This window comes from Artemia sp. Qi Xiang Cuo, chromosome 3 (assembly GCF_049724085.1).
Source record: "Artemia sp. Qi Xiang Cuo chromosome 3, ASM4972408v1, whole genome shotgun sequence".
Classification (NCBI taxonomy): domain Eukaryota; kingdom Metazoa; phylum Arthropoda; class Branchiopoda; order Anostraca; family Artemiidae; genus Artemia; species Artemia sp. Qi Xiang Cuo.
In genome coordinates this window covers 14571886-14599430 of record NC_142796.1, presented here as the reverse complement: position 1 = coordinate 14599430, position 27545 = coordinate 14571886, and the positions used below count along the sequence as shown (strand labels likewise).

Here is a 27545-nt window from a genome sequence, read left to right as displayed (position 1 = left end):
TAGTTCCAAGCCAAAAAAACGTCCGAGCCTAAGAAAGGGTATATTTGTCAGGGGAAGCTTGGGCCTGGCACCGAACAAAATTTGGTTTCAAATCCAAATTTTTCAAGGCCCTAGGAGGTCCTTCGAGTAAATCCTGGTGTGGGATATAGCCCTGTCCTCCGTTCTCTATCCTATATTTGTGTTTAAGTATGTTCAGCTGAGCTAGATTATTTGAATAAGCTATTAATAAGCAAGAATAATAAATTACAGATCGTTCTGAATGGCCAGGAGCAGGGCCGTATCTCATTCAATAAAGGGTTGGAAGGAGAGTATGTAAAATTCTATGATCTTTGCTTAAATCTCGACGATAATAGGGACTAAAATTCAAGCTTGAAACCGCTCTTGTAAACCTAGCACATTATTGCATCTTTTATGAGGCGAAAAGATGCTCTATGATGGGTATAGTGCGACAGAAAACATCAGTACTGATCAGCAATCGAAAATCCGTTTCAATGGGTATATCCTTAATTGCGTATTTTTCGGATGAGCTTTCAATTTTTTCTATAAATGTCAAGATAAATGTTTTAGCTGCAGCCAACGCTCCGGGCCTGCCCCCCCCCCCTCCCCGAAAACTCGTGATTTTTTTCATTTTCCCATAATTTTCTGATTTTTCTCACATAATAATGGGTTTGAAGGATTTCCCCCCCCCCGAAACAAATTCCTGCGTACGTGCCTGTATGGAAACCTTAAACAATCCTGTCTTCAGCTCATAAAAAAAAATATATTTTGCTGGCCGAGACTGATCAATCAGGGACTGAGAGGTCCAGTTGTTTTATTCTCCAATTGATTTTAACAGTGGCATCGCTTCGGCTGCATCAACGCATAGCTTCAATTGCTCTTAGCCTGTAAAATGGCTTTTCTTCACTATACATCTGTCAGCTATTCAATGATTCCTTCAAAAAGACCCCAGCTTCTTAAAGCAAAAAACCGAAAAACGAAATAGTTTACGGGAGGATCTGTGTAATATCACTGAGCAATAAGTTTAATACATATCCCTTGGTTCCCACTGGTGCGATTTTTTTTAACGCAAAACGGCTCATAGATAGCGGATGCAGAAAAATCGCAAAAATGTTCACACAGAAACGGTTCACTGTAGCCGCCGAAACGCAAAGATATTATGAGACATTTAAAAAGCACATGCACAGGAATAGGCTAAATCTTGTTCTAGATGTCGCAGCCGCCGAAACGCAGCAGCCGCCACAGCAGTCACTGCAGCCGCCGAAGCGCAAAGATATTATGAGACATTTAAAAAGCACATGCATAGGAATAGGCTAAATCTTGTTCTAGAAGTCAAAGGCTAACCTATAGGAGCCGAGACTAACTATACCTAATGAAAAATATAAGTCTTATCTATTTGGCTCCTTTCCCTGGAAATATCCCCCCAGGACTCGCCTATTAAAATTTTGTGTTAAAAAACCACGACCCTCATGATTTTTGTCAATTGTTAATTGAATACATCTTTATAAAAATGTTTAATTTCTTAGGTATTGGCAATTTATGGCTCTACAAAGCTTTCAATTCAGAATAATTAATACGATTTACAATGGTTCAGTAAACAAATTTCAAAACAGCCGTTGAACCGTTGTCACACAGAAACTTGCAGCAAAAACGGAGTAAATTTGACGGATCACACAAAAAAGGACGTTTTTGCGTAAAATCGCATCAGTAGGAACCCGGGTATGCATAACATCAAGAGTGGACATGGTTTGGTACTATGTTCGTTATTTTGGCAGTTAGACTATTACAGGCTCCGCTCATGGGCATGGTTCTTCCAAAACCTGGGTCCAAAAGGAGGATAATGTAAAATTAAAAAAATCGGGGGCATATCAAGAAGACAAAGTCAATAACACAAAGGGTATATTTCAATGGTTACATAATTTCCTATGGCGATTCAAACCTCTTCTAGTATATCTCTTAATGGAACAAGCAGTGTTTTAAGCCCATACACAAATCAGACCCAAATAGACACTGATCGTTCCTCGAAATATCAATTGCTTTTTTCATCAATTTCGAAAACTTTACAGCTTCCTTTATCTTTAATGATATTGCTTCTTAAATCAGATTTCCAATCATTGTGAAGATTTTAGTGACAGTGTAATTACTGAGAAATGTAATTTCTCAGTAATTACTCACCCCTCCTCACCCCGCGGCTGGTTGTTCTCTAGTCACTTTTGACTTTCATAGTAACAGCTTAGACCAGAAACATTCCCAGCATCCGAGAGGTTTAAATATAGTTAGGGAGGGAGGGAGATACCTCAAAGGGTCCCAACTCTCATTGAGCCTTCAGGAAAATACAGAATTAGTCCTGAGTTAGAGATGAAGGGAGGGTAGAGGTCAAAATTGATGTATAATCCCCAGGGCCGTATCCAGGACTTTGGGGGGGGTACAAAAAAAAACAAAAAAAAAACAAATCAAAAATGTAAAATTGATATTTAGTCCCTCTTTATGTCTGGGAATATTTCTGGTCTACGCTGTTATTATGAAAGTAAAGAGTAAAATAAACCCCAAAATAAGCAAAATTTATTCCGTATAGGAATAAATCCCAACCTTCCTCATTCCAATCATCTCCCACTTCCTAATCCCGACCTTCACCTCATGGTCGTAGAAAGTTTGGAAGGTGCTCATTACATCAGAAATTGAGAGTTCTAGTCCTTTTTCTATAAATCGAAAGTGAGTCCAACCAGTCAAGGTAGGGGGGAAGGGGGTATTTTCTGCGGGGGAGGGGGGTGTTTTCTGGGGGGAGGTAAACGCCTAGACCCGTTTGCACGCGCAGACCGACCGATAGTTGACTTAGGACTGCACGAGACAGAGCAAATAATTGACGCGACACTCAAACAGTAGGAAAATTCGGGGAAGTTCATTTAAGATCTACCTCACTAGCGCTCTCGCAGCCCCCCGCCCGCCAGCGGACGACCACCTCACTAAAATAATGAGTAATTAGATGGTTAACAGTGGCGTCCCAACTCATTTAGAGTGGGTGACCGTCGCGTTGTTTGTCCAAACAGATTGCTCGAGTGCCAAGCCCATAATGACTAACGCAAACCTGCTAAGTTGCCAACCTGGCATTAAAATGTTAGTAAATTCGCTTTATTTTTCTGTTAAGGCAAGGAAAATAAAGAACGAATGCCTTAAATAGCATATACATTACATACAGCCGTAGGCAAGCTCTCGTAAAATTAATTTCTCGACATTTAAAACTAAAATTTAAAAATATACAGTTCTAAAAATGTCGTTTTTTGAAACGAAGGGCGCTATCACTTTACAAGAGCAAGGGCACATCAGAATTTTACCCGGAGCCCCGCCGGGCGAGCATGGGCTTACTTATATGTATTAATTCACGATGTGGCTTGTCTTCTAACCACAGACAATATGAGTCTCTTCTTGATGTCATGGTGTCACCATAGGTTCGATATAACCACCCTGGGAATAATATGAATTCTTCCGTAAAGTTGTGAACTATTTAGATCGTTTCTGTGGCCAGAAATATAAATATGCCAGTTTTAAGAAAAAAATATTTAGCCAATTTCAAGGCCGGGCCCTGACACCTGGCACGCGGCAGGCTTGTATATATTGATTCTCATTGTCACTTGTCTTCTAACTGCAGATAATGTGAATTCCTTCTTGATGTTATGATTTCAGGTTAGGTTTGATATGTTTTAAATCATAAGGTGTCAAATAAGCAATAGCAATTGTGTTAAGAGTCTGGGATGAATTCAATTCCTCCTTCCTATTAATGCATCACAGAATCATCCATATGATCGGATTTGTTTTCTTCTGGAACTCGTTGTGATTCTCACAGTTGCTTCTTTTCTAACCGCAAAATTTCACTTGTGATTCGATTTATTCGTTGTGTTACTGGTTATCAAAAGTCTTATAACTGCAGATCTTGCTTGCGATTCATTTTCGAGCATCATTACCTCAGACTTTTTTCCATGCCTTTTACTTTAATTTATCGGATTCATTCCAAAACGCGTGTTCCAATGCCTATGCCCTCTGAAATATCTAAATTTGACATAATCATCGTTTTATTCTTTAGTTTCACGTAATAGGGTGGGAAATCAGCAATTTCTGTCGAATTAAGAAATTCTGTCGTGAATTCAATTCCTCCTTCTTGCTTAACACATTTATTATTCAATCATAATCTTTTAAAATATCTGAACTCCGCAATAGCATACTATAACACCTAATCTCCACAAAAGATACCACTCTTTAATTGTAAGTCAAGTTATCACTCGCAATTGAATGTAATTAGCAATTGTTTCTTGTTCTATGTATTTTTTCTTCAGCTGTTCAATCATTTGTCACTTTGTGTAATTTTGCACGTGTTATGTATACTACATATTAATTCCTTCCATCCTTTACAGACGCTAAAATAACACGTTCCTTATTTATTAATTTTCTGAAAAGCAGTTTGTCATCTTCTGTAATTTTGCACGCGTCATACATACTAAATACGATACGACCACTCCTGGAGCAAAAATAATAAAATGTATGCGTTTTAAATGTGCTGATAAAAATGACGGCACTCATATGATTTTCTTTTTCAAACATTAAGGCTCTAAAAATGTTTTCTCAAATTCGTAACCTATCTTATCGTTAAGTAACGCATTTATGAAAAAAATTCCCATTTTCATCAAATATCATTTGCATTCATGACCAATAGAAAATTCATAAAATTAACTCTTTTGAAAAATTTACATTCTTAGTTATTTACATTCTTATTTAAGATTTTTACACGTTAACTAAGTTAACACGTTAACAAGTTAACTTAGTTAACATTGTTAGTTACAGTCTTAGTTAAAATTTACATAAAATATATGCACGTGAGGACCGTAACAAAAGCCATGTAAATAGTCAAAAACTTCTAAAAGTGCTTACTTCCGAGTCAAGTCCATCGGTGACTTTACTGACCATAAATTTGAGGGCTTCAAGTGCTGCACCTTGAGAAGCTTTCTTCTTGTTAGTAGCAGTCGAACTAAACTCCTTTCCACAAAACTGAAAAATAAATAATGTATCATTAAAGAAGTTTCCAATAGGCCTTAGTTTGCATAAAAACCATTAACGTGGCATTAAAACGATCTCGTAATATTGAGACTTCTACAAGAGCGGAAATTCAAACTTAGCTATAGAACTCCCCGCGACCCACTTCAAAGAAGCCCAATTCGACATTTTGTCAAAGATTTATTTTTTTCCAATCAGTTCCGTGACAGCAGGGAAATGATTCCAATGTCTCCCATTGCCTTCGCTGTGCTCCTTAGGACGAAGTCCAAAACGGGGATAAGACGCGACCCTGACTAACTCTTGACTTAATACGAAACCAGTGCTGACCTCTGTTCCTACCTTAACCGCAGAAATTAGGTTCACTTAGCTACTAACCTTATTTCCTACCTTAAAAGCAGCAACGTTATTCTCGTATTAGCACTAATCAATTTAATGTATTTATCTGGTTACCATACAAGGATAGGACCTTCTCTTAAGTTCTTCTATCACCTGAACACTTGCTCATAATCTATAAAACTGAGGACTAAAGGGGTTTGATGACTCCTGCACTTTTAATTATTGTTCTAAGAGTGAAAATTTAGTCGACATATCCTCTCCCCTTTCTAAAACAACACTTTTTTCTTGAAACTTTATCTACAGCATCTTTAATTCTAAAAAGTATCCTCATACAAAGTAATTTGCTTCGTACAGAAACCCAGCTACTGCCTCTATAATTACCACACTCACTCTTATCACGTTTCTTATAGAGAGATTTTATTAGATATTTCCTAAAATTGCAAGGTACTTCCTCATTTTCAAAAATCGTATTCATTATCTTTAGTAGCTTATATTTAACTTCAGAACCACAATATCAAAAAAAAACTTATCTACCCCACTATCATTATCGCTTTATTATATTTTAATACTCTTAATCCTGTCATTAATTCTTCTGCAGAAAACAAATCTTCCTTCACATCCAAAGCGCCACAATCTTTTTCATTCTTTTCTATAACTTTTCCTGTAACTCTATCACGGTTTAACACATTCTCGAGTCGTTCTGCCCATCTTTCTTAAACTCTTTACTTATCACTAAGTGTAGCCCCGTTCCTATTTTTAACAAGGGCAAGTCTAGATTTCAATATTAGTCTAGATTTTAATTTTAATACTATACCATCTGGCTCCATTTTCCGGATGTTAAGAAATTTTGTCCATGGCCTCCACTTCCCACCTCCTTCGTTTATATTTTAAAACTTTCTCCACTTTTTCTACATTCCTCTTATTTTCACATTATCTATCACTTAGATAATTCTTGTACATCCCACCCTCTCTATTAAACATAAAGTATTTTCACTAATATTCTTAGTTGTGCTTCTAACTTTCTTCCCTAAGACACCATCAGCAACTTCACAAACTATTTTCCTAAAATTATTCCACCAATCTTCTACATTGTCAAATTTTAAGCTCTCCAGTTTGGTATTCAAATGTTCCTGGAAAGTTTCTCTCAAATTCTCATCCTGGAGTTGGCCAACGTCATAGCTTCCTGGAAAATGGTTACTCTTTCTAAATTTCAGCTTTAGACTACTCCCAGACACTACTAGGTGAGATCTTTACTTTTAACATCAATAACAATACTCCTATCCCCGTAGTAGCATAATATTTGTAGACATGAATATATAATGAATTGGAGGTAATATACTTGAGATTTTCTGTGCAACATTTCGACTCTTGTTGATAGAAGAGCATCGCCAACGGCTAAACTATATTGTGACCAAGATAGGCCCAGGATTGTACAAAGCTTCCATTCAACCGGAGGTCCCACGGACTTCTTGCTCTCCAGTTCTAAGCCGTCTTAAGCACTTCGTGTAACCTTGAGAGAATGGGTTATTCCCAGTTCTGCAATTTTTCTAGGACCAATGCTTTTCCCGAGGCCAAAATAATCTCAATGATTTAAAGTATATGAAAATTGCAACTCATAGGCATAGCGAACATAAAATTTTGTGATATAAAATTTATTCACTCACGCTGGAAGGATGGGGCGCATAGACAGGGAGTAGGGCTCATGACGAATAAGGAAGCTGCTAGGACTTGTTAAGGTTGGGAAGGTGTTAATAATAGAATGCTAGTTGCTCATTTTGGACAAAAAAGTGCAGAATATCACTCATAGTAGTATTAGCCCCTGTACATCCGACTGACTTAGATAGTGGTGACTCAGACGAATTTTACTTACAGCTACAGGAACAAACAAACAAAGAACCAGGCAGAAATATGGTGTTTATATTGGGAGAATTTAACACCAAAGTCGGTAGAAACAGGAATAGATGGCATCCTAGACTAGGTAAAGTTGGTGTGGAAAAGAAAACCGTATTGGCAACATACTGCTGCAATTTCTTAGATGTAACAATCTAATTATAACAAACACAGTATTGGGTCATAAAATGGCCCATAAGTTAACATGGTATTCACATGATGGTAAGACAGCTAATATTATTGATCATTTGTTATTGTACACCAAAGACTGGCAGGATTAATACAAGGGACTAGAGTAAATAAAAGTGATGTTATTGATTAGTTTAAAAAACTTTTTCCATAAAACAAGTTTTTCAAAGAAAAGTAAAGAGCTTCAGAGCTCCTGAAGTTGACCCAGATTCGGTCAACCCCAAAGGCCTTATAATACGATCTTTCGAATATTTTTGAACAAATGACTATCTCGAAATTTCTATTTGATGCATTTGTGAAAAATATGACGTTGGGGGGGGGTGCCCTCCGATTACTTTAACTCATAAAAAGGGCAATAGAACCTCTGATTTCCAATCAAATGAGCCCCCTTCGGTGTTTCCACGACCACCCTTTCCATAAAAAACCTTATATGCTCTTTTGATTAAATTTGTTTTGGGAATTGATGGGCGTGGGGGGGGGGTTGCCCTCAAATCACTTTTGGCTATTAAAAAGGGTATGAACCCTTTCAATTTCCAATCGTATGATTCTTTTTTGAGGTTTCTGCGACAACAAGCGGTCATCTGAAAATTTCTACCAGATGCATTTCGAGAAAATACGAGGGGGGGGGGGGGTATCCACCCTCAGATCACTTTGAATCTTAAAAAGGGAACTAGAACTTCTTATTACCAACCCAATGGGCCACCTTCGAAGTTTATACGGTCACCCTTTCTATAAAAACCTTAGGCTATATGCCCCCCGAGCATAACTTACAACCCTTGCCCTGAGGGCTGTGTCACCCTCAAAGACAAAATTTCAGGACCTTTCAACTACGTCAAACGATATGGCTATCTCAAAACGTTGATTGTATGTTATTGGGGAACTGGTGGGCGTGGCAGGGGGGGGGGGGGGCAGTTGCCCTCCAATCACTTTCGACTATTAAAAAAGGCACTAGCCCTTCCAATTTCAATCGAATGAGCCTTTTTCGGAGTTTCTACGACAACTCCTTCGATATGAAGTGCCCTGGTCTAGGACAAACCAAAAAAAAAAAGAAAAAAATGATAACGCATTGTGCTCACATTGCTATTTACTTAGACAGCGCTATTGCGCTGCCTGTGACGTTAAAAGTAAAGATCATAATCTAGCAGTGTCTTGGGTTAATTTAAAGCTGAAATTTAGGAAGGGTAATTACCTTCCAGGAATCTATGACGTTGGTAGACTCCAGAATAAGAATATGAGAGAAACTTTCCAGGAACAGCTGGATACTATACTAGAGAGTTTAAAATTGAACAATGTAGAAGATGGATGGAATAATTTAAGGGAAATAGTTTGTGAAGTCGCTGATGGTGTCTTAGGGAAGAAAGTTAGAAATAAAGCTAGAAATATTAGTGAAAATACTTTATGTTTAACAAAGATGAAAAGGGGCTTATACAAGAATTATCTCAGGGGTAGATCATATGAAAATAAGAGGAATGTAAAGAAAGGGGAGGAAGAATTAAAATATGAGCTATGCAAGTGTGAAGTAGAGACCATGGATAAAATCACCGCAGATATGGAAGATGCAGCTAGACGGCATAATAGTAAAATATTCTACTGGCATGTTGATAAGTTGAGAGGGAGTATTCAATCTGGACTTGTCCCAGTTACAGATAGGAACGAGGCCACAATTAATGATAAGGAAAAGTTAAAGATAGATGGGCTGGAAACATTTTGATAATTTTTTAAACCGGAATAGAGTTACAGGAAAAGATACAGAGGAGAATGGAAAAGTCTGTGACACCTTGGATGTGAAGGAAGATATATTTTATTACAAAAGATTAGTGACAGTACTAAAAGGATTAAAAAATAATAAGGCCCCAGGTTTTGATAATGTGGTAAATGAGTTTCTTAAATATGATGGTTAGATGCTAGAAATCAGTTACTGAAGATTATGAATATAATTTTTGAAAAAGGGGATGCACCTAGCGATTTTACGAAAACCTTAACTAAACCCCTGCATAGGCTAAGTAAGGTGATAAGATTGAGTGTGGTAATTATAGAGGCCTGGTTTTATGTAGGTAGCAAATTACTTAGTATGACGATACCTTTTAAACTTAGAGAAAACTGTGACTCTTAGATTAATAACGGAGAAGTGCCCCAGTCATCAAATACCTTTAGTCCTCAGTTTATGAGCAAGCGTTCGATTCAGCTGATAGAAGAGTCTTAGCGTAGGTTTTATCCTTGTATGGTATATCAGACAAATACATTACAGTGATTAATGCTAGGTACGAGAATAACACTACTGCGGTTAAGGTAGGAAATGAAGTTAGTGGCTGGTTTCGTATTTAATCGAAAGTGAAGCAGGGTTGCATACTATCCCCATTTATATGGGTTATTTTGACGGACTTTGTCTTAAGGAGCACAGCAAAGGCAATGGACAACCCGAAATCAAATGTCGAAGTAAAGCTTTCCAGGACTTAGATTATACTAATGATTTAAGCATCCTAGATGTAAAATGCTAGCAAAATGAATGAACTTATAGAGGTCGTGCGAGTCCAGAACGCAAGAATAGGTTTCCAACAATGCTGCTCTCTCCCATATCCTCTACATTGCACCCCTCAGGAAGATTGCTACAAACGCTGATAAATTGAAAATCCGCTCCACTTTATTCAGTTTCGCAAAACACCTACTGATATATCCAATTTGGACATGCAGGTCAAAACTCATCATTAGTCTTTATATAGCGGATCCTACTATAGCTGTTGTTAAACGTATAGAAAAACACAACCAAAAGATTTCAAAACATGCTTGGCACTAACTCCTTCTGCACTAGTTAGATTGTCATAATGGTATAGTGCTCTTTTGCTTTTTTATCTTTCTTTTTTGTAGTGCTCCATCATTTGTTGTTTTTTTGTATGAAGACGGGTTTTCAATAAGTAATAATAACAATAATAACTGCAATGATAATTCAAATTTTAAACAACCCGAAATTACTATTAACGAATAAGTGAAGCCAAAAATGAACAGAAATTAAATAAACAATCATAGCAACCATAAATATAACAGGCAGTAATATAAATATATAAATCATCTTGAATCGAGTAAAGACGAAATTGAGTACTCAAGTCAAACTTAAAACGAATAAAAATAACTAAATCGGGAATTTGGCTACTTCCCCCTTCCCTAGCCTTAATGGTCTAAAGCCTATTGCGTCATTTGTGCTTTACTGAAAACGTATTATATTAGATATATTTTCTTTTATCATTGCAACATTGGAAAATAAAAATCAAAACTACAGTTAAATAAAACCTTGAATTCCTGAATTTTCTCCTATTAGCATCATTATATATCAAATATTCATTTTGTTCTTATTAATCCTTTCCAACGACCATTCATGACACATAGTTTTCAATGGAAAGTTTATTTTGGTTAATTGTTATAAAAGAGAAAACGTTTAAAATGTGTTCTCAGTAAATGACAAATGACGTTTTGGTCTTTATAATGCATAGAGGACATTAAACCTACTCCTGTTCAAGTATAACTTGATTATTTATTGTAATTTCTATTCATTTTGGGTTCCATTTTTTTATTCATAGTGATTTATGTTTGTTTTACACTTGAACCACTATTTGAGTTTATTTTCGCGTGGTTTAATGTAGCTCTTTACTTTAATTGAAAAACTTCTTTTGGGGAAAAGGTATTTTCAAAATTAATTTCTGTTCGTTTTTAATTTACATAGTTATTCCTATTGGTTAAAAAAGGCAATATTTGTAAAAACCTTTTCGGTTTTTATATAGTGGCTATTTAGATATTGGGCTTCTGATGTTAATTTCAATATTAATTGCTGATGATAGTTCTACTGCATAACTTTGTATCATGGGTATATCATGAAATCTGCATGGATCATGAAATCTGCATGATCTTTAGGCTTCTATAGAGTTGAAACCATTCTGGCTATGCTTTTACGTCTCTTGTAAGTCACCCATTAGCTTCCCACTTAAGTAGGTGATGGTAATCGAACTCCTTTTTGGCAGCTGTCTCTGGTGACTGTTCTTCTCAAGTGGAGATAGAGAAAAAGCGCCTTTTCTTGCACCATGAAAATAAGAATTACACTTTGTAACTTGGACAGCCAACACCAGGAGTGTTTTCGTCATGGGTGGCACAGTAAAGGCAACAATCAGGATGAATCAAATTTTTGTCAACTAAGGTACGGCAGATACTCTTTTCATAACCTGGATGCACATAGTTTCCGTGGATGCAACATTCCCTTAAAGTGTCACCCTTGTAACCATAGCTGTAGTTGTATTAGTAGCTGTAAAATTACTAGCGCGCACACAGCATGGGCGCCCATATGGGGGGCAAGGGGGCTCCCGCCCCCCCCCCCTGGCTGAATGATGCTGCCTTAGTTCTATATTTTTGCTTAGAGATTTCTATTATATAGCATTAAAAGTGCCAATTAGACGAGGCTTGGCCCCCCCCGAGAATTCAGCTTATGGGCGCCCATGGCACACAGTGTCTTTTGGTGAGTTCAACATTCTCCTTAACATGCCCTGAAAGTTTCAACTTGATAGCCTAGGCCACTCTTGAGGTATTGCTGATATGCCCTTTTGACAACCTGCATCAACATAGTGTGTTTTGATTTCGTTCTATATTCCCTCAAAGTTTCACCTTTATACCCTTAGCCTTAATAATAATAGTAGCAGCAGTAGTAGTAATAATATTCACATAGTATCTTTTGGTTAGTTCAACGTGCCCTGTAACTCTTAATTTAATATTGATGTTCCTGGTGTTCCTGGGATATTGCTGACATGCCATTTTGACAACTTGCATATACATTGTTTGCTTTGATTTAATTCAACCTACCTTTGATATTACCTGAAAATTTCCCCTTAATACCCTTAGCCTTAGTAGTAGCAGTTGTATTAAAAGACATAGTAGTATGCATATAGTGTCTTTTAGTTTGTTCAGCATTCCCCTTAATACTCTAGATGTTTCAACTTAATACCCTAAACCATTCTAGAGATTTTGCTGATACACACTTTTGACAACCTACATGCACATAATGTGTTTTGATTTAGTTCAATATCCCCCTCAATATTCCCCAAAAGCTTTACCTCAATACCCTTGGCCTTTTTGGCGACTAAGGGTCAAAAATCGCCCCTACCCTTCCTAATAACAAATCCAATTTGTTAACAATAGGCAAACTTAAGAAGTTACAACCATTGCCCCAAGGACTTGGGGGGGGGGGTAATGTCATCCCAATAGGTATAGTTACTGGACTTTTCAACCATGCTGAACAAAATGGTCATCTCAAAATATTGATCGAATGTCTTTCAGGGACGGACAGCAAAAAAGGTGGGGGGGGGGAGGCTGGTTGCCCTCCAATCACTTTTGAATCTTAAAAAGGGCACTAGAGGTTTCAATTTCCAATTAAATAGGCCCTCTCCCAACTCTTATAGAGGGCCCTGAATTCCTCCCATACAAAGGGGCCTGGTATAAAACAAATTAAATATACAAAAATGAACAATACATTGCAGCCATATTGCTCTTTACTTAGTGCAATAGTGCTGCACATGATGAATACTTGCAGGCAATAACTATATAGACTGGATACTAAAATTCCAGAGTACAATGTTAGTTTCTCTTATTGTGCTTGAAGTAAGAAAAAATAAGCAACTGTTGGAGGTTACAAACTTTTGTTGGCCAATGCAGAAAATTACTAAATTCTATTTCAATACCAAGTTCCATTTATTACCAACTTGTATTGAAATCTTAGTAACAGTTAACAGTGTGGCAGGAGATTTTAAGACAGATATTAGAACAAGCATTTAAAAATAACTCCCCTAAAGACTAAAAAACCTAGAGCACTAAAAATGTAAATTTTGTACCTGAAATGAAACTGTATGCTTCTCCATGTGCGGTGGCCCCTCAGTAGTTGTATTCAATTTCTGAGTACCATACAATTGATTAAACACACTCAAAGGTGTACCTTTGAAACATGGTTGTTTTTTAGCAGAAACATGAGATTCATCTGAACTTCGAAGCTGATCTACAATAAAAGATATGTTAAGAGCAAGAGATTTCCAAACATTAAATCAAGACCAATTAGTGTTGCTCTTATAGAAAGTGGCTGGACGATTCTTTCTATTATCAGAACGAAATTTTGGGAAATTAATATTGGTTATCACGAGATCCAAACACCTTCCTCATAACATAACATCATCTATGAATTATTTTTAATGAAAACACAAATATTCTTTTATTGAAAATACAGATACAGTTCATTACATAATTCAAAATTATATTTTATTCAATATATGAGTGTAAATATTTTTATCAAAAAGGTAAATCTATTTCTGACTTCATACAGCAGTTAAACTACATAGTTAAACTAACATATAAAACACCCACTAAACTCGGAGGATTTTCCACATGCATCTCCAGATCTTGTGGATTTCCCAATCAGCACAGATTCTCAAGTTTGCCTCAAATTGATGAAACTGAAGAGGACCAGTATTACACCGCTCACAATTCCTGTTGACCTCATTAAGGCTTTTCCTGAATTTTTGAGTACTCCATTAACTTTAATATTCAAAAAGATTACAATGTCAGGCCAGTATCCGCGAAATTGGAAAAGGGAATTCATAACCCCTATCCCCAAAAAGGTGCCCCCTGTGGTTTTACTGGTGTGCAGCCTATTACAATGACATCAATTTTTAGCAGGATTTATGAAAGTTTCATTGCTGGGTGGCTGAAAACTTTTATTCTGCATAAAATTGACCCTCAGCAATTTGGTAACATTCCCAAGAGTTTGACAAGCCATTACTTAGCTAGTTTGCTTGATAAAATTTTAAAGCATCTAGATGAACCAGTATGCTGGGTCAACCTCATCACAATTGACCTAGAAAGCATTTGACCTGATCTGCCATAGAACCCTTATCCATAAGCTTTTGACAAATTTTAATGTTGATGTATATTTGATAAGAATAATTGCAAATTTTCTTTTGGGTAGAATTAAAAAAACTATGTATAAATCAGCCTATTCTGATCCCCAGCCAATTTACTGTGGAGTTCCCCAGGGAACAATTTTAGGCCCTCTACTTTTTTTGGTCATGGTTAATGAGTTGGCAAATGATGAGTTGGATTGCTTTAAGTTTGTTGATAATCTATCCGTACTGGAGCTAGGTGAAAAGAGTATTTCAAGTGAGGCAGACAGAATATTGGCAAATTTACCATGCCAAGCTGAGGAGCAAAAAATGATCATCAATCATGAAAAATTGCTCATAATAACTTTTTCTTTTATGAGGGACAGTTCATCCCTTGCTTTGCAGAATGTTTCAGGCATCATGGATATCAAACTCTTTGGAATATATCTCACACATGACCTGAAGTGGGAAAAACAGACACAGGAGATGATCAAAACAGGCAAACCTGGGTATGCTTTCTTTAAAACTCCTTACTGATCATGATGTTCCAACCCCCCACCTATTCTGTATTTTTCTTATATTTGTCACACCACTGGTAGAATATGCTTGTCCCATTTGGCATCGTGGCCTGACTTCAGACCATAAGGACGACCTGGAAAGGATCCAATACTGAGCTCTTCTGGAAGTGTCAAAATCTTCCAAAGTCCCTTATTGCTCCATTTTGAAACAATTTTCACTTAAAACTCTTTCGACACACCATGATGAATTGTATTTTAATTTTGGTGTTGGTATTTTGGATAATCTGCAGCTTTGTGGAAATCCCCCCCCCCCCGCACGGAGAATCTCCCTTCACACCAAAGGCTCCTGCAAAATGTAGCACAACCGGAACCAAAAATTCAGCTGGTACCAGCACAGCATATGTGGTATGCAAGCAGTTTTGTTCCTTTGTTTGTCAAGATTTTTAATCCTGCACCCACTTGTCAATAATTGTATATATTTATTTTCTTTAGTTCATTATTCTTTTATTCTTTTTTTTGTTTGACTCTGTTTAGTTTGAATCTGTGATATTTTGAATCAATGTATATTTTTGCATGATGATGGCAATGGCTGTTATTTTCATGTTTTATATGTTAAGTGTCTTATTATGACAAAAACTGCCACTGATTGGCATGACTGTGTTTATGGCGTTTCAAAATAAAATTGTTATTTTATTTATATAATATTGGTCAAAAATACCATTTAAGCAATTTATTTCTGGAATGATCTATAAAATCAGCAACACAATCATCAGGACACATTGTAAACCAAACAGGCTAAGACAAAAACGAGAAGATAGTAAAAAATGAAGCAAAATATCAAAAGTTTATGCCTTTTCAGAGTTATTTTTACTTTGATGGTTACCAACAGACTTAGTCCTTCAAACACAGTCTTCAAGCTACCCCTTTGCATCCCAAACTACTATCCTGAACTTTCAAACCAGCATAGAAAAGCTATCAGCAAAAGAATTAATGCAAGCAGCTCGTAAAGTAAAACAGAACAGACTACCAGAAAGTAAAAGGATGTACAGCAGAAACAAGGCCTTCAGTGCCAAGGTCCTGTGAAGTGTTGTAGCAATTATGAGCCATGGCCCATGGGTCACAGTTTTTTGTGGTAGCACATACAACTATATCTTATATGTAATAAATCTGTATCCACTTTAATCACTTTAACCAGATTAGTTATGATTATTGTAAGTTATTATTTGTAAGATCAACATGTAATTAGAGAACTTCTGAAATAAGTCCTGTGTGTACAATTGTCAAACTCTGTATCTGCACTGTTTTTGTTTTTACCTGTATTGAGACTGTGTACTATTTACTGCAGTCAATGAGCATATGTGAAATAAGCCATTATTTATTTTTACTTCTTAGTGTAAGTTTTATTTTTGGATATAGAAGAGTAAATGTCTTCTTCCTTAGTGTTCAGGATATTGAATGTCTGAAATATAACAAATATCAAATTGAAATTTTTGAAAAAAAAATAAGAACTTCTGTTCTGAAATCAGGATTTCTTGTATTTTTTTCATAAAAATTTATGAGAGATATGTATGTATGTATAAATTTACTGCCCATCATAAATGTAAAATACAACACTGATGGAATATAACCAAAGAAAATGGAAGGAAACAAATAAATTCTGACAAATACAAACAGAACCAAAACAAAGAAGAACTGACAGGAAAAAAAATACAAATAAGGGCAACTATATGTAAGAACAAACACATTATCAGCAATGGACAACTTCAGAGGTGCTTTCATGAATAATCTGCCTCCAATATCTCTCATTTCTTTTCTGCACTGCGAACACAGGACTTGCAACTCCATACTGCAAGTATAGTGAGCTGTTATTAGTCCAGAGAGGCAGCCTTAGCAAATATTTTGCATACTTGTAGAAATACTTCAGTTTATCCTTAATATCTGAAGCAGTAAGAAGAGACCAAAATGGTGCAAGGGCAAGTAGATGCAGAACAGCAAATGCATTATAAACAGTAGCTAAGATACAGCAGTTAGATTTAAACTTTAATGCAACTAGTAAACTGTATGCATTCCTAGCTTTTCTGGCAAAAAAATCTTTCAAAAGTTGCCATTTGGCACAAAGATTTGACCTAATTGGTACATCAAGATACATCAGTGTATCTTGCGCTTTAATAACATGTTCACCTAACTGAACATTTGTTGGGAAATCTGAACAGTGATTGAACACCAGGAACTCAGTCTTACTCTCATTAAATTAAAAAGACCAACACGTTTATACTCCCTATCGAGAATTCCAAAATTTTCCTCAATTCCAAAGGCTGTTCTATTAATATTAAGGATGTCATCAGCATAGTTAGCTAGCAAAACATCAATACCACTAAATATACATGTGGTTAGAACATTCTGTTGTGGCACAATGACAGTATTATTAAACAAGGGGGGAGAAGTAACAGTGCACTCTCTCATACCCTTTTTTACTGGAACTGAAGGAGTGAATTTCACCACACCAGGTGAGATGGTACCTTAACTCTGGCATTTAGCTTTTTATACATATCACGTATTGATTTGATGACATAAATATTAACTCCATACTTATAAGCAGTCAATATATGGATATTTTGCTTAGGTTCTCAAAGATATAATATGAAGTTCTTTCAGTATGCAATTTTATATGGTTCCTAATAGGTTAAGCTTCAAAGCTAGGGTATTTTACTAATACAAATGCAAAGAATTCACAGAGCCAAACCTTCAAAGTAGAAAATCACAGAAGGAACTTTATTTATGGAAAACAAATGTCAACTTCAGTTCTTAGAAGATCAAGATATATCTACTTACATTGGAAAAGAAGTCCTACCTTGTCTAGAAAAAAGCTACCTATAGGATATCAACAGAATTTGATGCATAATGACAACTTTCTAGATTTAGCATAAATCAAGCTCCTATACTGTGAAGATCAATATATCAAATAAACAGCTATTGTAATCAGATTACATTTGAGTCTAAAAAGGATTATTATTGCACAATTACTAGATACCTATACTCTCATCTGAGGAATTTACTTGACAGAATTTTTCTTTCAACAGTACATTGTTTAGGATTTTCAAGGGGTAGTTAAACACCTCCCTTGCAAGCAAGTCTTGTTTTATGATATTTTAGTAAAATTATTTTTCTGTTTGGGTATGGTGATTTAATCACTGCAGTAAACAGAGTGTCTTCCAAAATACAAGAGTTAATCAATGATGCTTTAGAAAGAGACAGAAAAATAGTCAAATTAAGCTGGTCACTCAAAGAGCCAAAGCAGAAGAACTTGCTGCCCAAGCATAAAATCCTACTTATTGAAGTGAAAGAGAGAAACTCAAACTTGATCATACATAACTTACCAAGTGATCTTAATCTGAGTCAATCCCTTGAAGATCACATGCTTAAGAATACCCTAAAATTTTGCATCACCTTAAGAAATGTTACTGCTTAGGAGAAAAAACTGACAATATTACAAATAGAAGCCATAATCAAAGTTAGTCATGTAAACCAGCAGTTAATCCAGTGCTAATTAGGCTCAGGAATGAAACTGAAGCTTATCTAGTTATGCAAAACATATCCATGCTTAAGGGCTCAGGAATAAAAATTTGTATAAGCCTTCCTCCAGCACTTAACTTTTTGCACACAGGATTCCTCACTAAAGCAAAAGAGATGAAGGAGTTTGGATTGATTACTGCTTCTAAGGTTAAAAATAAAGGAACCCAAGTATGGCTTGAGATAAAAAAAAAAAAAATGGCATGGAAATATGGGAGGGAGCTAAGCAATGATTAAATTAGGACAGTAGTGATACAAGTCGAGTCAACTGTGAAAAAACAAGAGTAACAGGTGGCAGAATATGAGAAAAATATATTATTTGGTCTATATATTTGCACATTTGGAAGGGAGGGAGATAAGGTCAGTGTTGTGGGAAATACTTTTAAAATGTAGTTCATTACAAATACAAATTACTCATACTTCAAAGTAATTAATTAGTAATTGGAAGTACATTACTGGGGAAGTAATTTGTATTTAACTGCAAAATACATATTTTAAATGCAAATTACTCTGGCTACAAAACAACTTTTCCTCAAAGCATACCCTTTATGATGAGAATTCTTACAAAATTTGGTACTCCTGTACTAAATGCACTCTTTTATAAACCAGTCACAAAACACAAAATCACAAAAATCCACTTGACAAAACCAAAGATTTGATGCTATCTGATAAAAAGTATTCAGGGGTTTCTCACTCTGGGAACTATATTTAAACTGTTATGTTTTGGGGGTTAGGGGGGGGGGGCAGAAGGTACCTAGGTTAGGTTATGTATTTAATACCCAGCCCCTCCCCCCTAATGTGCCAATATATAGCCCAAATTTGTTTCTAAACTATTGTATATTCATCCTATTTTATTTCATTAGCATTAACCAAACTAGCACTATATAAAAGAGTGCGTTTAGTACAGGAGAACCCAAAATTCATTATCAAAGTTTAGAGTTTGCTTTTAACAACAAAAGTTTCTTAAACTTCTCATCTCCAAGCTGACTCTGCTATGTAGTGAAAACCAAACCCCAAACAAAAAAAAAGACATTCTATAGGCGTAGACAATGGTAGAGTTGTACTGAACATTTCAAAACCTCCTGCAATTCTGAATATTCTTTCAAAGACTTAATCAGATGGTTTTATCATCCAGAAACCTCAATAAACAAAATTGCATGTTACAGTCAAAAGAAGAATCTGTGCTTATCCAAACACTATTACTATCAAACATAAAAAAAAGTCATATCTGCTGTAGTGTAGTCACAATCCAAGTCAGCAGATTTTTTTCTTCAGATTTGTCATCACCTCTAAGAACCACTGGTCTATACAAGTAGACAGGGTGTCTCAACACATAATTCTTGCATAAAGAGTTGAGCTGTGCACAAGGTTTTTGAAAGTTTTTTTCTCTACAGTAAAGAGGTTGCATTTATGTAGTCTACTATGAGATTAATTTTCCTCTGAGAAAGTTTATTTGGCTTTTTCTCAAAGAAATCTTAGCTCAAAGTTCTTTTTCTAGGGGACTGTTCTGTCATGGCTTCAGAATCCAAACTGCTGCAATACTACCTTGACTCTGGATATCTCTGGATATCACCCTACCTTGACTCTGGATATCTCTAACTTATTACCATCAAGGGTGTCTATGAAAACATGCTTTTTCTTCTATAAATACATTATTAGACCACACTGGCTATACATGACAAATGAAACTCAGAGAGGAAAGACAATAACAAAAGGGAAAAATAAAATAAAAAAAGGTGAAAAAAAGGATTTTGTCAGCAAGTGGCACAAATGGCCTACCAGAAACTTTTAAAGAGGTAATTGAGATAACAGGTAATTGAATAACAAAATGAAAAATAAAATGAAAAAAGGTAAAAACAAGGATTTTGTCAGCCAGTGGCACAAACAGCCTACCAGAAACTTTTAAAGAGGTAATTGAGATAAAAAAAATTAAATGAACCAAAATTTAGCAATAAATAGAGATACTGGAGATATTTCATTAAGCCCAATTTATGACAGTTTAATTTTGAAGCACTCATTTTCACCTGGTACAACTTGAAAGAACTTATTTGCATATCAAATGATGAATGGATTTGTAGGCAAGCCAAAGCAATAGCAAAACAAAGGATTATTGCCCAATCATCTTGGTAGTTCTCTTTTTCATTGATTCCAATCTGGTTCTTATTTAGTTTCTCTTCTGTTGTTGATAAGTAAACTTGGAAAGTTTTGATTTTTGTTTTTTTTTTCTTTTCTTTCTTTTTTGTTTAGCACTGAGGATGACTCAGCAGAGGTCCTTGTTGAAATATTTGCTTATTTCTTCTTTTTCATGGTTTGCCACTGGCTCATAAAATCCTTGTTTTTTCACCTTTTTTGATTTTATTTTTCATTTTGTTATTTTCTTTCCTCTCTGAGTTTCATTTTTCTTCTATTTTTTTTATGGATCTCCTTATACTTAAAAAAATCATAAGCCAGTGATGGATGAACATGCTAAAAAATGAAACATTTTCAGACACCTGTACCTACCCAGCATAGCAATAAATTGTAAATATTTTCAGTTCAGTTTGTTTTATATAGCCTTTGTTTCAAACACAACCTTTAGCAAAACATGTTTGTGTTGTGAGATATAAATCTATATTCTATCACTGACCATCACTCAAATAGGTAAAATTCTACTTTAGCTACTTTTGACTATCTTAGAAAGGGGTAAGGTTAGGAAAAAAAAACTTTCAGGGATTGGTCTACAGACTAAAGTGTGTCTTAGGAAGGTATTTTGAAGTGCCTGCCTCCATTCCTTATCCCTCTAGAGTGTTTTGGCCTTTAAAAATCTCTGAATTATAAATGTGAGACCTTGCAAAATAAATATTCTACTTAAATGAATCATAACAAAATTGTTTTAAGCTTCAAAACTTTGCTCAATCCCAATTTATAAGGTTTTAAAGATATGCAAATACTTTTCCTAAATTTTGGAATTAAAACATTGATATGGCTTAAAATTCTGCTCAAATAGGCTAACTGAAATTGCATTTTCAGACCTAAAACCAGAGAGAAAGAAACTGATAACTGAAAATTATGGTACAATGTTGTTCTGTCAAAATTTCAATGGGTATAGACCTAACATGTAGGCAAATTTCAGGACCCTCTAGAGGGAGAAGGAGTGGAGGTAGGTACTTCAAAATACCTTCCCAGGACATTCTTTGGCCTGTACACCCATCCCTGAAAGTTTCATTTTCCTAACCTAAACCCATTCCAAGATGGCCAAAAGTAGCTAAAGTAGAATTTTAGGTCAATATATACCAAATCATATCCATTCTGGCTAAGTGGACGCGCGCTGGGCTGAGAATCCGTGAATTCGGGTTCGATCCCTGGTGTGGTCAGTTTCTTAGTTTGGGACGCGGGTCAGTGGTGTGACCCTGTAAGCTTAGCCAGAGTCAACCCAGCTCTAAATGGGTACCTGGAGAAATCTGGGGAAGGTAAAACAGGAAGGGTTTGCGAAAGCATAGGTTGGATGGCCCCCAGCCCCCCATTGCACTTCCTGGCTGAAGGGCCACGAAACGGAGATCAGCACCGCCGGTTTGGACCTTAAGGGTTAAGTGCCGCATCCTTTACCTTTTACCTTTTTACCTAAATCATATTATTGAGTTAGGACTAGGCCTAAAGTGAATACACCATTCAATGCCTTTTTTTATGATGATTACAAATATAATAAGCATTTCTATTGGAAATGAATTTCAGCCCCCCCCCCTATATAGGCTAGGCTATACCTAACCTAACCCTAAATTGGCCTATATAAGGGGGGGGGCTGAAATAATTTATTATATTTGTAATCAGCATAAAAAAAGGCATCAAATGGTGTATTCACTTTAGTCCTAACTCAATAATATGATTTGGTATATATTGACCAAATTTTATCCTCAAATATAGAGGAGCTGAAGTTCAAATGTGTTAGGCTAGCCTAATTATAATTATTTTGCATATGATGAAGTAATGATTGTTGTTTTTAGCTCTTTTATATTGCCTAATAGAGAGAAAATTGTCATTTTCAACGGTATGTTATGGGCTTACAATTGAAATTTCTGAACAGTGACAAGCCTATTATATCCAGAAAGAGCATAAAAAAGCAATGCATGGTAGCCTATGTTCACCTAATTCATGGGTTAGCAATATAAACTGCCCTAAATATATCCTAATTCCTAGCTATCTCATTGGAGAGTTAATCAGAAAATTGTCAAATAAGGAACTTGATGGTTCTAGGCTACTTCCACTTCTTAATGTTTCCATCAGAAGAGCTACTAAACTGCAATTTTACCACATCGTCTTACCCCCTGGGCTTAGAACATACCAACAGTTTCATTAGGTTTTCTTTTCAAGGAAAACCGAGTCGAAAAAAAAGACGATCCTTTGGCCTCCTTAGAATTCATACTACTTGGCCTTTTCTTCTTCTTCTTCTTCTTCTTCAATTATAGGCTTCGGATGAATCCATTTAACCTTTTTCGTATTGTCTGATTATGTCAGGGGGGTCCTGGGAAATCAAATATATAGATTATACTATTATTATTCAATAATAGGATTTATACATCATTGATGAAACCACCTATATTTAGGCAGTTAAAGACAGCTTTGAACAATTCAGCATCATCAGTTGAAGAGTGTCTCCTTTGTGGTAGTTGGTCAATATTAGGGGTTAGCTTGAGGCGCTTGAATATAGCAGATAAAGTTAGCCATTCTTTTTTATGGTTGAGAGTTGCCACAGGGCAACCAAAAAGAACATGGTTGATGGTCTCATCAGAGGTTTGACATAGGCGGCAAAGAGGGCTGATTACTGTTGGAATGGTTGTGTTTTGATAGAGATAAGTTTGGCTGTTAAGGCCAGTAGCATTTGATCGTATTCTGTGGTACATCTTTGAGTCTTTCCGGGATGTAAATGGAGAAAGGTTTGGTGGACATTGGTTTGTTAGATAAATTTTTAGGCGCCAATGGTTTACATCTCTTACTGGGATAGGTCTTCCAGAAATTATTTCATGCTGAAGGGCAGATTTAGCTATTTCATCTGCCTTGTGGTTCCCTTTTATACCCATGTGACTTGGGATGTACTGGAATTTTGTCGATATACCTTGTTTAAGTAGTTGGTTCAATAGTACAAGAGTGGTGGAGGTATCATTATCTGGGTAGTCTGAATGTTCTGGTGATATTGAGGCAAGGGCTGATTTTGAGTCTGAATAAATTATAAGCGGGGTGTTTCTTGGGGGGTTTGGCATCTTTATAATGGTTTCCAATGCAATGTTGATGGCAGCTATTTCAGCTGTCATGATACTCACATCATTTTGGAGCCTTTCAGCAGCTGCTAGACATAAAGATGGGAAGTGGACTCCACAAGCAGTCCTGGAATCTGTTTTTGAGCCATCCACAAAAATTGGGAGGTGGTGGATATATCTCTGAGACTCTAATTCATGAAATAATGATTTTACATAGGCAAGGGAAAGGTCTGTTTTAATAGCTGGCGCAAACAAAAGGTTCACTTCTGGGTAGAGGTTAGCCCAGGAAGGTATCCGGGGGTAAATTTGAAATAAGGAAGATGAAGGTATGTTGTAGGTCATTTGGGTGGTTGCAAAGTCCCGTGCAAGGCCCCTAAAAGCTTCAGGGTTTCTTAGCCAGTCATGTAATCTATGGGAACTGTTACCTTCAATTTTTGTAAAGTAGCGGGCAAGTAGAATGTTTCTACGCATGGTAATAGAGGTGAGACCACTTTCACTGAGGAGGAAGTTGGTTTTGGTGTGATTCCTGAGGCCAAGTATAGCACGGATCATAGTATTCTGGACAGTCTCCAGACTGCATAGTAGGGTATTTAAGCATGAGCCATATACAATTAGTCCATAATCAATCTGAGATCTAATATAAGTCTTATAGAAATTTATTAGAGTTTTTTCATGGCAACCCCAAGGCGTATTGAGTAGCCTTTGTAAGATACACATTTTCCTGAGGCATTTTATTCTCACATTTTCAATGTGGAGCCTGAAGGTTAGTTTTTGGTCTAGAGTGAGGCCAAGATATTTGATGTGTTGTTGCTCTTGGATGACAACACCATTTAGGGTTAGTAGGGCAGATTGGGGATTTCTCCTGTTATGAAACTGTACTATAGCTGATTTTGATGGGGAGGTGGGTAGGCATGAATTGTTGGAGAAACATTCAAAGGCATAAAGCGACTTTTGTAACTTGGATTGGGCTAGTTCAAAATCATTTGAGGTAGACCATAGGACTATATCATCTGCAAACTGAATATTTGTTTGGGGTAGGTTGAGATCCCATAAATATAGTGAAAACAGGAGACAGCTGAGGACAGCACCTTTGGGAAGGCCTTTGGAGACAGACTTTTTGGAAGTGATGTAGGAATTTACTTGGAGAACAAAAGAGCATTCAGATAGGTAACTTTTAAAGAAATTCACTACAGGTATTGGAAAACCCATTTTTGATAATTTTTGCAGTAGGAGTGGATGTTGGATATTATCATATGCGTTTTGGAAGTCCAAGAAGGCTGCAACCAGGATTTGGTTGTCTTTCAGACACTCAGATATGGCATTGGTTAGGCAAACAAATGCATCAATGGAAGAATTATATTTCCTAAATGCTGTTTGGGTATGTGGGATGAGGTGGTTAGACTCAGCAGACCAATACAATCGGGAGTGAATTATCTTCTCATATAATTTTCCCAGAACTGGGGTAATCATAATGGGTCTGAAGGAGTTGGGGTCCTCTTTGGGTTTATTTTGTTTTAATATGGGGATGATGAGTGATGTTTTCCAAGCAGATGGGAAGAAGGAATTACTCGAGGCATTGTTGAAGAGAGATAAGAGTACTTTTTTAAACTCTATTGGAAGGTGTTGGAGCAAAGATGGATGGATCTGGTCGTGGCTGCAAGATGTTTTGGGTTTGATTGAATTGATTGCTTTATTCAGCTCAATCATTGTAAGATCTTGGAGTAGATACTGGGACCCAGGCAAGTCAAAATGGGGTGTTAAGCTGATCTGAGGTGGATTATGAGGGGTGTTTTTGAATTTCTTCTAATTTCAAAATTTTGAAATATTTGCTTCTCCTTCTTTGACCTTTGAATGTTGGATTATGGTTGCCAGTTGCTGCTCATTGTAATTCCAGCGATAGTTGGCAAATCCATTTTTACTCTATGAAAACCCATGAAAAGTCCTTGCCGTGCTCTCCGTATTCAAATTACAAGTACATGATGCGCGAAATCGTGTGGTTTTTCGTGTGGATATTTCACATAGCCCGGGTGCCAAGTGTAAAAATCTTGACCCCCTCCCCTTCTTGTAAAAGTAAAACTTGTTGGAGAACAGATTCTGGTAAGTTCGACCTTGCTGATCACGAATTTGTCGGGACCCTTGACTGCCGGTACCAGTAAGATTCTCAAATTTCAAAAGTTATATTTTAAAAAAAAACTATTACATATCCCATACCCCTTGACTATCCAGATATAGACCCCTCTTATCCCCCTCCCCCGCAATAAAAGTGTGGAGATTCGCCCCTGCTAAGAGGCAAATGTAAGAAAATACGCTTTTCAGTGACTAATTTCAAAATTTTCAACTGTAGAGTCGTCCACTTAAAATGGTTCACTATAAACTTACCCTATTATTTAGCTTGTTCAATGTAGAAAAATCATCAAAACAGGATTCCTAAATATAAAACCTCACCCTTAACCTCTTGTCTTCAGTGCGGATGCTATTGTGCAAACCTGAAGCTGAAGTTAGCGGGCATTCACAAGGTTTTAGTTGCAATCATAGTAGCACTCAGTTCTTGGATCCCCCGCTCATATGTAGTGTTCTTTCCCGACGAAGCCTCACGTGAACAATATTTCAAAAAGTATTTGTCACAATAGAGACAGTTCGTAAATCCCTTGTGACCTAACACTTATTATCTGTACGCCCGTATCGTAGCTGAGGTGTAATTTTGATAATGTCTTGTTTCATTTGTTATCAAACTAACTACTTACAAAAAAAAACTAAAGCCGAAACACCAGTAAAGCTGCTTCTTCTACGATAAAGTTGGACTTGGTCACTTTAGCTTTCTCTGCATTTGAGAATCCCAAATCATTGATATGACAATGGTGTCAGCTCTCTTCATTCTTTATTTGTACTACAACAGACCAGTGGCTGTCGGCTTGTCAAAACGCTTACAATATTCTGTTTGATGTATTTTCACTCACTGAACAATTTTTCACTCCTGGTCTTTCGACCAGGAAATGACCAAAGAATAGATTCAATGCCCATTGGATTAGAATTTTTAAGACAAGGAAAAGGTTATATCTCTGTCACAATTCTTAAGGTTCTAAACGTATCTCCAATATTCCATATCTGAAACATTGTCATGATCCATAATTTCTGGGAGGTCGATCATATCCAGGTGTTTCCAATCCCCCCCCCCCAATTTTCGCTTTACCATATTCAGGTATGCTAGATTTTCTAGCTGAGTTTTTAAAATTCCAGGGGTGAGTTCTATAGAAAAATTTCCTTGCCAAAACTTTGGTAATCTCAAAAATAGGATCTTCAAAGTTGGGTCGTGCATTCATTTGAGGGTTTCCTGTAATGCAAAGTCTTGAATAGCTATGTGAACGAAGTTTGGATTATCATCTTGGTCAAAAGATTACTCGCGAAGAAAGCCATTCCGTAGCATACTTTCATGACAAAGTATACTTGTCGAAGTGGTCTTAATCTAATTCCTTTTGTTCATTTATTTTCAGTATATTAGAAATGGCCTTTATGTAGAACAGGCTTATAAAGTTACCGGCAAAGGCTCTGAATAGCTCTTCTGCTTCTCGTCTTATTCAATAAAGGCAAGTCGTGAGGGTTCAGAAACAAAAAATTAAAGTCAATGAACAAGCCGACCGCGTAAGATGGAAGACCAGGAATTTTTTTCTACAGAGATCTGAAGTGATCACAACACCTTATCATGACCATAGGTTGGTTCTGTAAAACTCACATTTGTGAAATACAGCTTCAAGGCTGTCAACCTTGGTAAAAGCTATTCTGTTTGCCTTACTGATAGTGTCTTTTGTGGCAAGAATTAAGAAATTGATTGGAGCACCTTCAGAGCAATTTTTAGCCTAGCACTGATTCTG

The 27545-nt window shown here is 36.4% G+C and overlaps 1 protein-coding gene across 1 annotated transcript in view; it reads right to left on the bottom strand.

Annotated features, from left to right (window-relative positions):
- Window positions 1-22879, bottom strand: part of LOC148953795 (uncharacterized) — a 65570-nt gene extending 42691 nt beyond the window's left edge. Inside the window, exons 1-3 of the mRNA XM_089085638.1 lie at window positions 22764-22879; window positions 13320-13480; window positions 4918-5034 (exon numbers count right to left, since the gene is read on the bottom strand). Of these exons, the coding sequence (XP_088941764.1) occupies window positions 4918-5034; window positions 13320-13480; window positions 22764-22842 (357 nt within the window). The 5' untranslated portion in view covers window positions 22843-22879. The remainder of the gene's footprint in view (window positions 1-4917; window positions 5035-13319; window positions 13481-22763) is intronic.
- Between the last annotated feature and the right edge of the window lie 4666 nt (window positions 22880-27545).